The sequence below is a fragment of the Falco peregrinus genome, chromosome 4 (assembly GCF_023634155.1).
Source record: "Falco peregrinus isolate bFalPer1 chromosome 4, bFalPer1.pri, whole genome shotgun sequence".
Taxonomy (NCBI): domain Eukaryota; kingdom Metazoa; phylum Chordata; class Aves; order Falconiformes; family Falconidae; genus Falco; species Falco peregrinus.
The window spans coordinates 3,410,516-3,427,274 of record NC_073724.1 but is presented as its reverse complement, the minus strand read 5'-3'; the positions used below and the strand labels follow the sequence as shown (position 1 = coordinate 3,427,274).

At 43.6% G+C, this 16,759-nt stretch overlaps 1 protein-coding gene across 20 annotated transcripts in view; it reads right to left on the bottom strand.

The window, feature by feature from the left end:
- The window catches only part of BBX (BBX high mobility group box domain containing), a 145,636-nt gene that overhangs the window by 44,278 nt on the left and 84,599 nt on the right, over positions 1 to 16,759 (bottom strand). For all 20 annotated transcript variants that reach the window (XM_055801290.1, XM_055801287.1, XM_055801280.1 and 17 more), the window contains 3 exons: positions 13,332 to 13,530; positions 7,574 to 7,641; positions 1,189 to 1,269 (listed from right to left, as the gene is read on the bottom strand). In XM_055801290.1, the coding sequence (XP_055657265.1) occupies positions 1,189 to 1,269; positions 7,574 to 7,641; positions 13,332 to 13,530 (348 nt within the window). The remainder of the gene's footprint in view (positions 1 to 1,188; positions 1,270 to 7,573; positions 7,642 to 13,331; positions 13,531 to 16,759) is intronic.

Genomic DNA, 16,759 nt, shown 5'->3' with positions numbered 1-16,759 from the left:
GGAAAATTAATGTTGAATTATTACCATAGAAGTATCATAAGTGACACTGGAATTAACAAATTTTACAAGCTTCTAAGTATTACCTTTCATTGCTGGTACACCAGGCATTTCCTCTTTCTAATAAGAAACCCCAGCAGTGCTTTAGTTTGTTTCTAAAACATTTCGAAAGCCTTGAGTTCCAGCTTAAGATCTGAGCTCTTGTGGGCCGATGGTAAAACAAACAAACAAAATCCAACCCAACCAACCAAATAAGAATAATTAAAAATCACGTTTTCTGTGTGCCAGGACTGCAACGTATCTGCTCAAGTGAGGATGTTTAAGGAAGCATATGAAGGTGCACACAGCAATGAATACTGAAGATACAGGAGTCAGATTCACAGCTGGTATGAAAAAAGGTAATAATAAAAAGAAGCTCCTGCTATGACAAAATTTCCTTCCATATGCTCTTACTCAAACACCACCCAGTGTCCTGTAAAATGAATATTTATACAGCTAAATATTTATATGTCACTTGATTATGACCACTTCAGAAGCTGGAAAGATACCAACAAGAAAGTGATGCTTGCAGAGGATCAGGATTCCTTGCAACCTCCTTTTTGTCATGTTATTTATGTCATTTACATCCATTAAAACATGAATAAAGTAGTGTATACTTTAAAAAACAAACCCATCACAGTTGCACTTCTAGCAATAACTGGAAATATGTTAACAAAAATACCGTACCTTGCAAAGCTAAAGCATAATTGCATACAGAGATTTGGTAGTTAACAGAATAGAAGAAAATTTTGGAAACTCCAGAACTACAGTTAATTTTTGATGGAGTCAATGACTAAAGCAGCCACAACAGATAAAGGACACAACAGAACATCTAAATACACATGTTAAAACTTTAGTTAATAAGATTATAGTTTAAAACTAAGTGCAGGAATGACACATCTCGAAATTACTGCTTAAACCCCAGCTGCGTTATTGCCCTAGGGTTCCCACCATGCTCCTAAACACACTCCCCTGCACCATGAGTCTCACCTACCTACTTGATAAATGACCCAGTACCATAAACCCCAAAAGAAGGAATAACTAAAAGCACGAACTTCAGTTAACGATTTTTTTGATTTCTCTTTCAGCTGAACATCAGATGCTTCTGAAAAGGAAACACTGGGGAAGACAACCCCTTTTGAAGAAACTCACCTCTGCAAACTGAAACAATGACGACTTCTGACAGGGTTCTGTAGAATTAGCTGCATCAGACTGGCAAGTACCCGAGGAAACCTGAAATAAGAAGTGTGCAGAGTAAGACCTCAGAGGTGCTTCTTTCAAACTAAGAACAACAGTGAGCAAAATGAAATACCAGGCAGCAGTAACAAGCAACAGTGTTTAAGAGATGATGGGCAATCTAACATTTCACAGTCCTGGACAGGTTAAATCAAATTTAGACATGAAAACACAGTTTAGCACCCATTTTAATGCATTTGAAAATTGCCTAAGTAGAAAGACCACAAAAATATCAATGGTTTTATTTTTCTTTTGATATTCCTAACTTTGCAAAATAGTTTTATGCAACAGAATACTAAGCTGATGATACTGGGCTACACACATAACTGCCTTGTATTGGTGATGCTATCAACACTGCCGTATCTGTAATTTGCACTACCACTCTGAATAAGAAAATTACTTGGAAGCTAAAAAAAATAATTTCTGAAGACACTGAGGGTTGCTAAGTGACAGAAATACCTATTAGAAAAATAATCCCCAGTCACCTAACAGCATGAAAGTAAGTAGTTAAGGGTACCACACGCCTAAAATTGCTCAAATAATGTACCTAAACATCCATTTAGAGGTGCTTATGAGAAGCAGTGCAACAAAGAGTCAAAACTACTGAAAACAAAATACAAAGAAATAACTGTTCCAAAACAACAGCCTTGTCTGAATTAACACAGAGCTTAGCTGTACTGTTATTAGCCAGAAATGTGTGAGTCAAGCACCATTCTGTAAAGGAATTCTATCAAATATGATACATCCAGTAAATGTCACATTTGAGTGTAAGAAAGGTTTATATGTGTAACTCTTAGAAGCATGAGGTACTGTTAGTATCAAATAAGTTATGTAACATGGCTAATAGGAATTGGAAGAACAGAATGTGGCATTGTGGGATTTTAGGACAAGTAACACGATGGAATTTTTTCCCTAACTATTTTTAATTTTTCACGAAACTTCAGGTTCTTTAAAACATTTTGCTGCAGATATGTTCTTCCCTTATTTACTACCACAACAAGCCTGTCAATAGCATTTATCAGTGAACACACACATGAGATTTCGTTAGCAACTGCATCTGTTGCCAGTAAGCACAGAGCACCGCAGAATAAGCAGGTTCTACAGCACATGCTGGTTGTACTGCTGCTCCTGCTGCTGTTGGTCTGGGATGCTTAAGTGCCGCAACAGCACCGGCGGCATTTTGTTTCAGGAATCTGCTCCCCTGAAAACACTAAATCCAAGTGTAGCAACCCACAGGCCAAGGGGAATCATAGCACATGGCAATTTGCTTACGTATACAGTCGAACTCATCTCTCCCCTGCAACAAAATCAAGCAGTAACAGTGCCTCCTATGATCTATGCTTCCATTATATTTATTAAACACTGAGCAGGATGTTTTATTAGTGTACTATGGGAGTATACTAACCCAAAGGGTTATAAAGAACGTATTTTTAATGCCAGGGTTTTGCTTTTTCAGTGGGCTGCGTAACTGTTTTCACCGATGGAATGTTTATTGCTGCTTTTCTCACGTTTCTGTATGATCCGTTTAAGATGTCTGTGCCTCAGCTGTGGTGTGGATTGTACCAGGGATGCATACCAAGCTTGCTGCTCTTGGGTGACCTGTCTCTGTAGGTCTGAGCCTCTGCACTGCTGTGAAATATATAAGGATGCTGCTTGCATTCCTGAGCACACATTTGGTTATTTCAGGCCACTTCACTGGTGGATTTCTCCCAGGAATAACCAAATTTGGGATTTGGTTCCCCATATAACTTAAATTTTCTGTAGTTTGACCAGCTGCCTTACGTAGCTTAGTTTGCGGTGTCTGTTGAAGCAGTTTGTTCGCAGGCGAAGCATTGTACGAAAGGACACCGCTTTGCTTAGGAGAAGCGATGTGACTGTACAAGGTGGGTGAAGCCCCTCTGCTCACTGGGGTGGCCACACGCTGGAGCTGGCATGGCACAAACCAGCTCAGAGCCACTGACCCACGCCACCCCGGGAGCACTGTGCCGGAGCGAAGAAGCCCACCTGAGAGGGGCTATCACAGCTCAGCCCCCGCACCCCAAGTGCTGTGCACGGTACTGGCTCCCCCGGCAGGCGCAGAGACGGGCGATAAGGCTTCTCGCTGCTGGGGGTCGGGCACAGCTTCTTCACCTGGAGGTGCAGGAACCACAAGCCGTGGAAGGTGTGAAGCCCAGTCTCCTACAGCTGTGCGTGTAAAGGATAGATTACTAGTGCCCAGTAACTCAGAGGCGATTTTGTGGTTGGAACAACTATACTTTTCCCATTATCTTTAAAAAGTTCATGTTGTTGCCTTTGCTTGACAGAAGCACTGACCTGAGCTTGTTTCTTCTACTCAGCTGCTCCACACACACTCCCAGCTGTGGGAAATTTACGGTCTCCAGGACTTCTAACCTCTGCTGGGCTGAACCTGATCAAAGCACTAAAACAACGACCGGAGGGAATGGATGCACATAGAGCCATTCCATAGGTCTCACTTCCTGCCGTAACAACACATCCTCAACATCTCTGTTCTTCTCCTCTTTCCTCCCCCCAGCCTCCCCCCAGCTGCACCCACAGATTTTTCACTTCTGGTTTACACCCCGGGCAACACTACCCTGCGCAGAGCCAGCATCACACGCAAGACAACCTTTTGCTCTCGAAGAGAAGGAAACCGCCCGGGCAAGGGCTCCGTCGCCTCCCTTCCCTGCAGGTTGCCGTAACCTGCTGGGGAGCGGGGCAGGCGGGGGCAGGCGCTGGGCAGCCGCAGCACTCTCCGTACGGAGTGATGCCGATGCCAGGCTCTGGCGCCCCACTGGCACATCGGGCAGCGCTAACGGGGGGACAGTGGTAAAAAGCCACGTTTTGGACTACATGACGCATTCTGGCGTTTCTGGGCAGTAAACCACAGAGAGGCCACTAGGTGCTGCTGTAAGGCAAGCAAAGGGCCTGACGGGCCAGTAGGGGAGACGCACGGGGAGGCGAGCGGGCAAGCAAGGAGCACTGCCCACCCGCTTCATCAGCCCTTCTCTGTGGCGAGTCCAGGCTCTGCCCAGCACAGCCACAGCAGCTGGGCCAGACCCGTCCGGCGTTTCTGCTCAGGTGTGCAAGAAAATACGCTCATATACACACTGCAGCCTTGTGTAAGTGCCGGAAGGACCCCAGAGCCAGGCGGAAACTCGCTGCATATCCAAGTCCTTAGTTTACTGCCAATAAGGTCTGTAGCATCACTCACCTATCTGCTCAGTACCACCAGCCGCTGCCTGGAAATCAACCATGTAGTCACAGTTGTAAGAAAAACAACTCTAGTCTATTGAAAAAAAATGACAAAATAGGAACAAGACCAGCAACATAGAGAGATGGCAACTGAAGCCTCAAGGCAATTTTGTAAATATTGCTGCTGTGTCTCTTCCCATCCTCCTGCTGGCAGGTCACTTTGTCACCTGATGTCTGGGCTTCTGACAACTTGAAGGTTAAACAGCTGACTTGAGAAGTCCCTATATATCAATTTAACATGCACCTGACAGTAGATCAGCAGGCGCTGAATGCGTTGACATGGGATCAGCAGACCTCTAAGTATAATTTCCCTCATCTTCTTCCAAGTTTTGAGCAAACTGTGCTAGTGCTGCCCTCCTTCCTATGCACCACTTTTAAGATAAAGAGTATTTAAGACCTACGCTTACAAGGCCACAACCATAATCATACATGTGCACAAGCAGTCAAACTGCATGTTGACAAGTAATCTTACGTCTGGCAGTCCCCCAGTTTAAGAACCATATATATGCACATGCATCTTACATGTACACACACATGTTTTAATGATAATGAGGACTACAGGATATCAATTAGGGCATTCTTTAAAAAAGTGACGCTGCATGTGTCCTTTTTTAATAGAAATGCCAGGGGTTTAGAGATACAACATGTATTTATATTCTTAAATGCATATAAAAAGAATACCTATGTTTTCCATAGATAAGCAACTTCTGAACCTCTTCACTGACAATACCTCAGTGGTCACCTTAGTACCTCCAACCTCTCCCCACGTCAATACCAGCTCTAACACAACAGAACTAACACCCCTCCACTGAAGAGGAAAACAGCTTACCTGTTCTGCAATTAATTCTTGAGCTTCTTACTGAACCCGTCACACCACCTCCTAGCACATTTTGCTAACCTCCCAAACGCTGGTTTGCATGCGTGACACTGTTTTCACACATCAGGATGGAATCTAACCACAGGTTGTGCCACAGCCACACAAAGATGAACATCTTAGGTCTCCTCCGTCCACACACCCGAGGATGGGAAGCCAGAAGTGTTCAGTTACCCAACCCTAAACTTTAGGATCTTTACTGCATTTGGGGAAACATAAACCTAAGAAATACTTGCTCTGTACCGAATCCCCACTGAAATACTGAGTCAAAGGAAGCAAAGGAAAATGGAAGACACACCAGGGCTGCCACACAAAGAAACAGAGGAAGTTTCCCAATACACAGAAACACAGCTGGAGACTTGGTGCCTGCTGATGCACAGTTAGGAAGACTGAGCTCCATCTATTGGAGTCCCTTTCAGAATACCAAGCATCCAGATTGTTCTGCAGGATTTATTTTACATGGGGGACCCTCCGCAAGAATACAAGATGTGCAGTTTTGTTCCCTAGGGAAGTGCTCTGACACTTCCCCATTTCTCAGATGGCAAAGGACAGTTAATATACAGTAACCCAATAGTAAGTATAGGCTAATTTCTGGCCCATCATGCTTCTAACAACAGCCAACAATTCCCTCAACTAGTTTTGTTCAGGCTGTATTTATAACAATTATTTGCTCTACATTTTGGGAGAAAGCAGATTACACAGCTTACTTCTTTGAAACAGGTGGCCAGGTTTCAACAGAAGACTGCAGGCCCCAAAGAGTGCAGCAAAGTATGGCTTATACCTAAAGTAAATATTGTATCACAAGCCATAATAAGTGCTCCTATCAGAAAAAATGGGGTTTATGTAGGTGCTTTTGCTCAAAAAAAGAAAGTCCCGATTAAAAAAACCCATTAATATACTAAAACAATCAGACAACATCCATTTTGATTTGTCTCTAAATCCGCATGTAGAGTTTATTCCTTTGCTGCCACCTGGAATTGTGACACTTCCCATGTAAAATCAAGAAAGGTCAACTCACAAAATCACAGCGAAGACCCTTCTTAATGGAACGGAGTATCTGTGACTACAATTATCTTCCCTCTCATTTCAACGTAGTACATAATAAACAAGAGTTTTTAAACTCCAAGCCAAAGTTTCAAAGTTTGAAAACTACAGGACATTCTCATTTTGGCATGAAATAACCAGATTCTTTTCTCTTCTCTGCCAACCTTACCCTAGTGCTCCTTATTTTTCACGCTGCAGCACAGAAAGCCAGCACCCACATCTGCACAAAGATTCCTCCTGCTCAGACTGCTGCGCAACACATCGAGGAGTCTTGGCTCAGTCTTAGCAGTGCAGCAGCAATCCATCTCAAATGTACTACACGTCTTGCTTTTGGGGGTATAGTTAATTATTGCTTTTCCTCCCAATTGCCACCAAAAAAAAAAGAAACCCTCCTCACTTCCACTGTTCTTTCCACACTAGAGATTTATGGCAGCAACCACCTATTCTACCCAACATGTAAGTCACCTCTTGAACAATATTCAAAGATGGCCCCCAAAAAGATTATAAATAATAATAATCAGTTTAAGGAAAGACCAGAGGTCTCTGGACTACTAGAGATATGCAGGATAAACTCCTTCATAAAAACAAAATGTTTGTGATGGCAACTGAACTACAAACTTGTTTTTAGACATAAAGATTTAGTCAACAGGAGTAGACTGCAATACTCTGCTTACCTGTCAGCACTTGCATGGTTTCAGAATGCATATATGATGACACTGACTGTGTATGGAAATTATTAGGTATTTATTTTGCTATTAGTGCCAAGGCCACAGTTGTGTGAGGCATTGTACAAGCATCTGAAACCCTCCCTGAAGGAGCTTGCAAGCCACCTTTTTGTTAACACAGTTGCTATATTTCAACCCTTCTACCTGTGACAATCTCCTCTCCAAGGGCTCTGTCTGGTCAAATATTCAGTCAGCGGAGTCAATATTGAACGGATATTAAAAACTGGGCCCAACGTCTACAGTCATGGTTGGAATACAAGACCCGTATCGCAGGACTCACACCTCAGCCCTGCCTGAGGTGACCTGAGGTGCATCTTAAATTTCATTTCCCACTGGTCAACTGTTCTTCCTTCCCAGCTCCCTTTAACAGAGGGCTTGCAGTAGGGCAGAGAGGAGGGTTCCTTACCTCCTGCGCCGTCAGGGCGTGCTCCCCTGCCAGAAGCAGCATGCTCAGCCCTCCCATTTGCGTAGGATCTGTTAAAAGAGTAAAACCAAGGCTTAAGTTCACTCATTTCCTTGTTTAAAGAACCCACCATTTGCAGCGTTAAACCCCCAGAAGACTACTTGTCACAGACACTCGAAGCAAGCTGCCGTAAAAGGCAGTTCAAGAGAATCACAAATAACCATTTCTGTACCCTCTGGGAGAGGCTTTCAAAGCTGTTTGAAGGATTTAATTGGATTTGTGTGCTTAACACCCCATTGCGTGGATTTACAATTTTACTGCCAAAGGTTTTATGTACTACAGAGATGGATATCTTTAAAACAGCAACTATAATGATCTCATACATAAATATACACAAAGATGCTCTAATATCGCACACGTTTATAACTCAGTGGATGCTCTGACGGAGGGAGTGGTTCCCTTCCTTAGCCACTGAACAAGTAAAAGGACTGAACAAAATGACATGATCAAGCTCTGAAGCAAAAATCTCTATTTTCATTTAGCTGTAATTTAGGACTGCATTTAGTGGTGAAAAGTGCCAGCCTGACAGCTCTGAAGCTTGAAGCGCTTGATCCGGTGTGCCAGAACCACGCAGGCACTGGCCAGGCAATGCTTGCCTGCCTACTTGCTGCCCTGCCAAGACAATACATAATTGAGCAAAGTAAAATGGAGATAGAAATGTGCTTTCTCCAAGTATTTGATGCTGACAGCTTCTGGCCTCCAGCCTTCCTACACCTCAGGAGCTCAGAAAATGACAACGCGAAGTGAAAGCCATGGATGCTGGCGCTGCATTACTCATGGAGTGGCTTTTCCGCTCAGAACAGTGGCTGCTCTTCATCATTATGAAGACTAATTGTCTGACTTTGGTGGGGGGGTTGCCTTGGAAGCAACGCAGGAGCCCAGTTTAAGCCCAAGTGTCACATCGAGAGGGAGACAGCCTGTGGACCAAATGTCCCACACAACAGCCACAATGGGAGAGAAAGAGACATCAGCTTCAGTAATGACGAGACACCAAAGGCAAGTAACCTTCCTCAGGTTTCACTAAACACGTGCTCACTTTTTCCAATCTCCTTTCACTAAACTACACAAAAACTCTCTCTACAACAACGAATTACATGTGCCTGGCTCCATTCCCTGGAACGGGAGGCCAACCGACACAATGACCCTTGGCCACGTGGTTGCATTTTGTTATGCAAAATTTAGATGCAAAACAGCTGCAACCAAAACACAAACACCCACTGGGAAATCCCCTGGCCCATTATTGGTCAGGAGTGGTGCTGAGGAATTTGTTAAGCTTTTCCGCTGACACGGGCCAAACCTGCACCTATACCTGGAAACCTCCGAACGACTTAGTGCTACAGATGATCAAGGTACAGTCCATGGGAATACTCAGTGGTGCTGTTTAAATTAATACCGCAGATGCTGCCAAAAGTTCTCCCTCAGACAGATCCGCACCGACACTCACAGGGTAAGCTTTTTCAATACTCTCTTTAAACAGCAATAAATAGAAGTGGAGGAAAACAATGTGAATAAACCATTCTCATCTACTATCTCAAGGGTAGAAGAGTGTCTCGTTATTGTAAGAACACAACCTAAACAGCATCTGGCTTCGAACCCAATGTTCAACTGGAATTACCTTTTTCCATTACCATAATCAACACCTAGAAGGTGTGTGGTTTGGGGTTTTTAAATTATTTTTTATTTTAATTTTCTTTTAAATAAGAAAGAACAAAAGATATTAAGTTCGTCCAAAGAGGCGAGGCACTATCAGAAGTGTAGGACCTAGGAACAAGAAGTGGTTGAAGAAATGGAGACAGAAAACAGGAGGGGCCAGCAAGCGCCTAAGCACAATTCGTAAGTGAAGTGATCCTGTCAGCACAGCACTTTTTGCCATCAAAATACTTGATCAGAAACCACTCAGTCCTTCAAAAAAGTGGACGTGAGAGCAATTAAGAAGTGACAAGTGAACACGTATCTTGAAAGATAATGCCTGAACAGGCGGTTAATGTGGAGGAAGGAGAGACGGGAAGAGATCTCCAGGCCCATCATAAACTTTCTGAGCCCCATATGAAGCAGTAAGGGCTTGGTTCGTTGCTTTCTACTTACTTTATTCCCACTGGAAGGTTGTTGCAGAATGCAAATCTTCTAAGCATTAAAAGCTTTCTTCCAGTTTTCAGACGAAATTTACTCTGGCCAGGCAGCACCATATTTTCCGGTGCCTGCACCTTTACGATTCAGTAACTGCTTTCCCTGAATGGTATTTCCCCCTTCTGTGTTTACAGCCGTTGCCCCGCTTGCTTCCCTAGCCTGAGCAAATCAAGATACCCTGATGTATCTCCCATCTCCCACGGTCCCAGCAACCCCTGTGGCTCTCCTCTCGTTATTCCAGGTGGCGTTCATCTGTCTCGTAGGTGAAGGACCAGCAGGGCAACCATGCCAGGTGAGCGGTGCTCTGCGCAACGGCATCAACTCCACAGCTCCTGAAACCACTGTGCCTGACCCGCTGCAGTACAGCACATCCCGCTGACGGCTCTTGTGCTTCACTTCAGTTACCTGGGGGTCTTCTTCCCTCTCCTCGGTTTTGGCCAACTGGAGAACACCCAGTTTACGGCTCTAAAATTCTTCCCCCTCTTCTAAATGTCTTCTTGGTGGTCTCAGCTTTCTGCCCTTCAGACAAGTAGCTTATCATAACAGGACAAGGACAGGACTGTTTTTTCCTCAAAGTAAGCAAATACTTAAAACTGTTTATTTAAATATAAAAATTAAGAGGCAGGAAAAAAATGACAGCTAAGTGGAACAGGAAAGTTTAATTTGGTGCTTAAATAACTTGAATACTTATGCTGCAGCTGTAGCAGAGGGCTGGTGCTTAGATGTCTGATCATGATAAAACCAAAAATCCTTCCACTAAGGTTTCCAATTACAAAATAACTTCATCTAAGGGAAGACAAATGTACACATGCAGCCACTGCCATATGTTCTCAGCACAACAATGTTCCTCTTTGGCACTAAGAACTTACTGGTACGAAGAATTCAGAATTTTAAGTCCTATTTTAAAGCAATTTACAGTCAAATCAACAGAAGTGAGAAAACCACACGCACGTTTGACTTACAGAATGGGAGGCGATTTGTGACTTTCTCAACAGCTTTAATACCGATGAAAATTAAAATTCTCTATTTGGGAACAACATACTTTGTTAGCATTGCTCTGGTTAGATGCTCAGCAGGCTGGCTGGCTCATCATCACAATTTTTGAGTCAGAGGAGAGAAAGAACTGAGGAAGAACTAAGCAGAAAAGCAGCCAGCAGGTACCAGTTCCAACTTTTACCTAGGTGCGGAATGAAGCTTCTTTCCTGAAAGAATAAACCGCATCTCTACCAGGATATTGCCTAACTCTAGGAAGTGTCTTTTTTCCACCCTCTGCTTCACTAAAAAGCTTTGTGGCTCAGATGCTTTTCTTCTGATGCAGAAATGTGGAAGTACTGGGAATCTTGCACATCTGTACAGCAAAGCTGCTGCTCGCTTAGCTCTGCGGTGGGGAGGGTGGATGCTGCAACGGCCACGGTCACCTGCAGACAGTCGCTGCCTCTGCCCTGTGCCCTGCAGCAGCGCGCAGGTCTGCAGGTCAGGAGCCCAACACTGGTGCCACACCTCACCTTCTTGACATAATGACAGGTCAAGGCAAGACTTAAAAGCGGGGTGGTTACTGTTGGAACGCCAAAAATACAGCAGAAATATGGGCTGTGTGGGACTTAAGAAAGGAAGATATTGCTCTCTATATATTACATTTTCCAAAATGAAATGTAGTAAGTAAAAAGCAATCAAGACAGGATTAACAAGCACCAAGTAAAACAGATTTCCTGGAATGGTTCTGGAATCATATAATCCCTGTCCTAAGGAAGCTACGTGCCTTGAAGATGCAAGGCAGTCAGTGGCATTTCAAAGGTGAAGTGTTTCTGAGGTGGTTCGGCTACATTTTAGTTCCTCGGCTAGTTCACAGCCTGGATTTTAAGAGGTTGCACTAGAAGAGTCAGAGTTGATTTGAACTATCACATGATGTCAAAGAGAGAAGAACACACCAAAACATATTTAGCATGAACTGGTATATAGTTGACAAAACAGTAATCCATTTGGCACGGCAGACCTGTCATGATTTGGATGCTACTGACATCTCTGTCAGAAGCTGTCATCTTATGAGCGATTGTTATCTCAAGAAATAGCCGGTCTTCACTGGCATGAAGACTGGAGTGACACCCTATGAATTACTATGCTCATTGACTCAGTCTGCAGTTAAAAAAAATTAATAAATTAAATCACATGTAGCACAAAAGGGCCTGTTTCATAAATGAATGGCTCTGCAGATAAACAATGGATTCGACTGGCTTCTAATTAATTCTTAAATTCTCTGTCCTCTGCTCTTGACAGGTGTTGAAGCAAGATCTCTCCCTACTCAAACTCTGCACTAGGGCAGCCCGGCAGGAGCAGGACGGGATGGCAGACAGGTAGAGCAAGACCTATTACTGCTTCTTTATGTGAAGTCAATAAACCTTTAAGGAGCACAGAAGCTACTCCTCTGATAGCAAAAGCTGAACAGGATGCAGAGGACTGCAGTTTTTAGAACTGTTCTCCCATACATCATAATTATGTAGCATGAAAAACTTTATTTTGATCACATTTCACAGTTCCTTCATAACCAGAAGGAATTTCATTACAGGAAATTTCATACCACTACACTACTAGCAAGAAGGTGTACATGCCTTTTTATCCTTTTACACTTGTTCCGTAAAACCATTTTCCACTCTCCAGCTCATGATCTCTCTAAGCAGGAAAGTCCTGTCTGCCACAAACTTGTCATAAATCAGGTAGGGTATGACAAAGTTTCAAATACATCAGTATTTATAAAATCAGAAACTTTAAACCGCAAAAAAAAGAAGAAAAAAAAAAAAGATTGTGGGGAAAAATAGTTTTCTACCTTGACTGTTAGGTTCTTAAGCTGCCGGTATTTAACATTAATGTCTCTCTATTTCAAGGTCATGATTGCAACAATTCTGCTATTTGTGGATATCAGTAAGAGATTATCTGCCCTTCACCAGTTCAGGCACTCCACCTACACTTCTTCATGGATTTGATTTTTCTATTATTATTTTAGAAACGTTTAAAAGGTTAGAATTCTCTCCTCCAAGGTATAATGGGCAAAAAAGCATATTTTAAGTGAAATTTAAATTACGCTTCTCTTGATTTAAATAGAAAAAGTTAGCTTCACCAGTACCTTCATCCACAAGAATATTAACAATTCTAACTTCACAGACACCCAAAAATTTTGTTTGCAAACAGCAAATTACTAAACCCAGTACAACACTCAATGAAAGAGAGGAAGAATGCACACAATCAGCATTTTCCTTTTTGACTAGAAAATGAAAATCTCTAGCAGCAGATAAGCCGGAATTAAAAATCAATCAAATCCAGACCCCGAATGGGGTATAGGTTACGATGCCACACATCTGGACTCGACCCTTGAAAGCAGTCATGCACTAAGGAAAATTTTAGAAAGTTGTTATGCAAAGGTTTAACTAGAGTCTTGGCAACTTAATTTGGGACAGGAAGGGTATGTGCGCTACGGTACCATGTGCAGTAAAGGAAACTGGTATCACAGTTCAATTTCAACACCGCATCCTCAACTGAAATGGGGACGCTACATCTGGAGTACCATAGATGGAAACCTCACCTGCCATTGCAAAATTAAGCTGTGGCATCTCTTCGCTTTTTGCTGCTTTCCTCGGGCTTGGTAGATCTTTTGTGGAGTCTGATGCAAAGGCCCATAGCTTTTTCCGGTTTGTAACAGTTGAGGTCTGTGTTTTCACAGGTTTATTTGTCGTAGGGCACCACTTGTACCCTGGATTTGCCTTCATAAATGCATCTTTATACTAGAAAAGAAAAGGAAAATTACCAGTCATGCCGTTATACTATCCACAGGGCAACAGAGTGCACTGTAAGAGGATTTAATACAGTAAATAATCCTTAAATATCTTTATTTTTTAACAGTTTAATCAAATGCTTAGAGTCTGACCACCACCACCACAATTCAGTAAGAAGAAATACTAAGATAAGTAGAGCTGTATTTAAAAAACTGACTTTTCTCGCCTCTCCTGAGGGTTTATCACCTAGAGCATGTTTAAGTTCTGATCCTGCCAACTGCTGCCCAGTGCCTGTACGCTCACTGAGAAAGGGACAGCTTTTTGAATTCTTTTGCAGATACAGTCTTTGTTTACTTCCTAGTTTGAATGAAAAGAAAACATACATTTAGTAATAAATGCAGCATGATGCTCCTTACCTTGCACACCTTTTTCTCTAACAGTTCTGTATTTTAGAATATTTGAGTGTATACTTTCCCACACCAGGCACCACCAGTATCATCCCACTATCAGTAACTTCTGCTACATCATCCCAGTGTTCCTTCCAAAATGTACCATGCTGCATAAAATAAACTGGGACCATTTAAAACTTTCTTTGTCCTTGAGCACATAGCACACGGCTCAGTTGTTTGCTATATCCTTGGTACGAGGCAGCGAAAGGAACAAAGCCAGACTACACATGGGGGGTGGGGGAGAAGGTCTGGATCCTACAGTTTGGGGAGTAGGGGGAAGGACAGGGACGTGCTTTATTCACAAAATGCAGTAGTGATGTTTTCCAAGTATCTCGCTGACCAGACCAGACCAAGATTTTTGAACGTTAACAGCAATAAAAGGAGCATATTTCAGTATTTTAAATTTGTTGCTATGCAAGGTGAAGACCGGGTGAATCAGAGGAACATGCCACGCATTCCAGCTGCGAATGTTTTCCTAACAACTGATAGGGGTGTACAGCCCTGGGAGCCTACCCAGTCTGCACCAGCGCTCACCGCCCGAAGGAACCCAGCACCTCCTCGTGCACTAGGGAGCTCTCGATGGACCAAAAGAGTGGTTGTTATCCCAAAGTACATGGCAGGGCAGCTGCAGGAAGTTTCTTCCATGATTACACACATTCCCACCCACCCAGCTGTCATCAGTCCCGGTCAGGCAGAGAAGCACCTACGTTTCATGCACATGCCTGTGCAGAAACACATGCAGAGGGGGGAAAAAGAAATAATCCCTTGAGTATCAAATACAGAAATAGCACTGAAAACCTCATCCTCAGAGAGAGTCACTGCAGTGCTGTCCCCGATCAGTAAATGGCATGCCTTGTGGCAGGATCACCATCGCACGTGTATCGCTTAACTTTCATCCCCATCTCAACCTGTCAGTTGGCGCTTGCTACCTCCAGACTGTAGCAAGGATAAAAATGGTTCAGTTTGCAAGAAGCGCAGCACCGTGTGAACCCGCTGTATGAAGTCCTGTATTTATAGAAATGGCTATAAATAATAAAAACCTGCAGGCACCGCTGACCCACATACACGCTGTGTTTTCCGAATAGGGCATACCTATTAAATCTGCAAACTAAGGACTGCGACACCTCTCACCTCGCCCCTTTCCCTTCCCTTCCCTTTGGTTCGGGAGCTCAGCACACCACAAAAATAGCCTGGTGGAGGGAAGGGGAGGGGGTAAGGGAGGAGGCGGAAAGGAAATAACACAGAGCAGCAGCTTTGCCTTCCGCCGTTAAAGCCACAGCCCACTCACAAATCACGTTTCCAGCCTGCAGAGTGAAAAGCACAGAACCGCTCGCAATGAGGGACATAAGCTCTTCGTATCAGCGTTGCTGCTTGCAGTAATTGAATTATTCTGTGGAGTAATTTGACAAGCCGACAGGCTGCCCATCAAATGAGAACCAGAACGCATGCCATTTGCGAGACGAGGCAGCAATAAGCTTTTAATCAGTTTCCAACAACAGCAATTCAAGCGAGCTGGTGTATTAATGGATTTCCCCCCCCGCCCCCCCCCCCCCCCCCCCGTAAAGCCAAGAAGTAAACATTAACTGTGTTCCCCGAAGGGAAGGGAGCAAACTGAGGGAGGACAACTTATCAGCCCCTTTCACAGTTTCAACACTCAAGATAAATGAAAATGTAAAACAATGGCCAAGAAGTATTTCTATAAAATGCATATCAAATGCAGGGACCGGATCCAAGTCTCAGACAGACACTCAATATTGATTTCGTGACTACTAGACCAAAGCCTAAAGCAAAGTGATAGGTTCTGCTTGCCAGGTCATTAGAAAACAACTTAAATGAGCAGTAATAAGAGAATGCAGAAGACAGTAGTGGAGCTTACTGCTTCCCTTCATCTGACCAACTGCACAGTAAACCAACCTAACGCAGCCACCCTACAGACATCTCTAAAGTCAACAAGTCCCTTTCAAACAAAAAATTTTAAACATTAAGTCTTTAACCTGGAATTCAGGCACAGCCTGGCAGGATCATGTCCTGAAGTTCCAGGAAAGATAAAAAAGCAGGGGATATGTTTGTGGGATGATGTACCATTTCTGTTTTGTGAAAGCCTGCAGAAGGATGAATTATGCAGCGGGACTGGTGCTACTTCAGAGCTGAGCTTCAGAACCATGCTGCACTGCAGCACACACCCTGAGTTGCTTTCATCATCAAATAAAAAAAAAGTATTGTTTTCTCCAGTGTGGTATGAACAGGAGCTCACAAGTGGATTCCAGCAGCACCTCAGGGTAGCAGTTAGCACGTACGTAACTTTACATATATGCTTAAATCCCACCAACTGGCTATTAAATGTCGTGTGAATCCCAGAGATCTAACAAAAAAAAATAATCCCCAGAACATACTAGGAAGCTACATTAGTTTTGACTCCTGAAGGATGCCAAGGTTTGCATTACACGTTATGGTCCCCATGTCACCTAGTGAACTTGCCAGACTCCAGCCAGCAGGCCAGAATGTCTGTCCCCCACAGCCTGAGGTGCTGCCAAAGCAGCAGCATCGCGGGGCCAGCAGGACCCCGGCACCTGCGGAACCGCTGGCCGAGCGCTCACGGGGAGAGGCACTGGGCTCTGCCATGCAACCACAGCAGCCTGGACTTACCAGGCTGCATCCTACAGGAAACAATCCTGACTGCCCCGATCTTGCCAACACCAAGACGTATTTACAAACAGAGTGTTTTCTAGCAAGGGAAACAGAGCTTGAACAATAAATAATCTCACTGGGTATTTTCCAAGGCAGCTGAA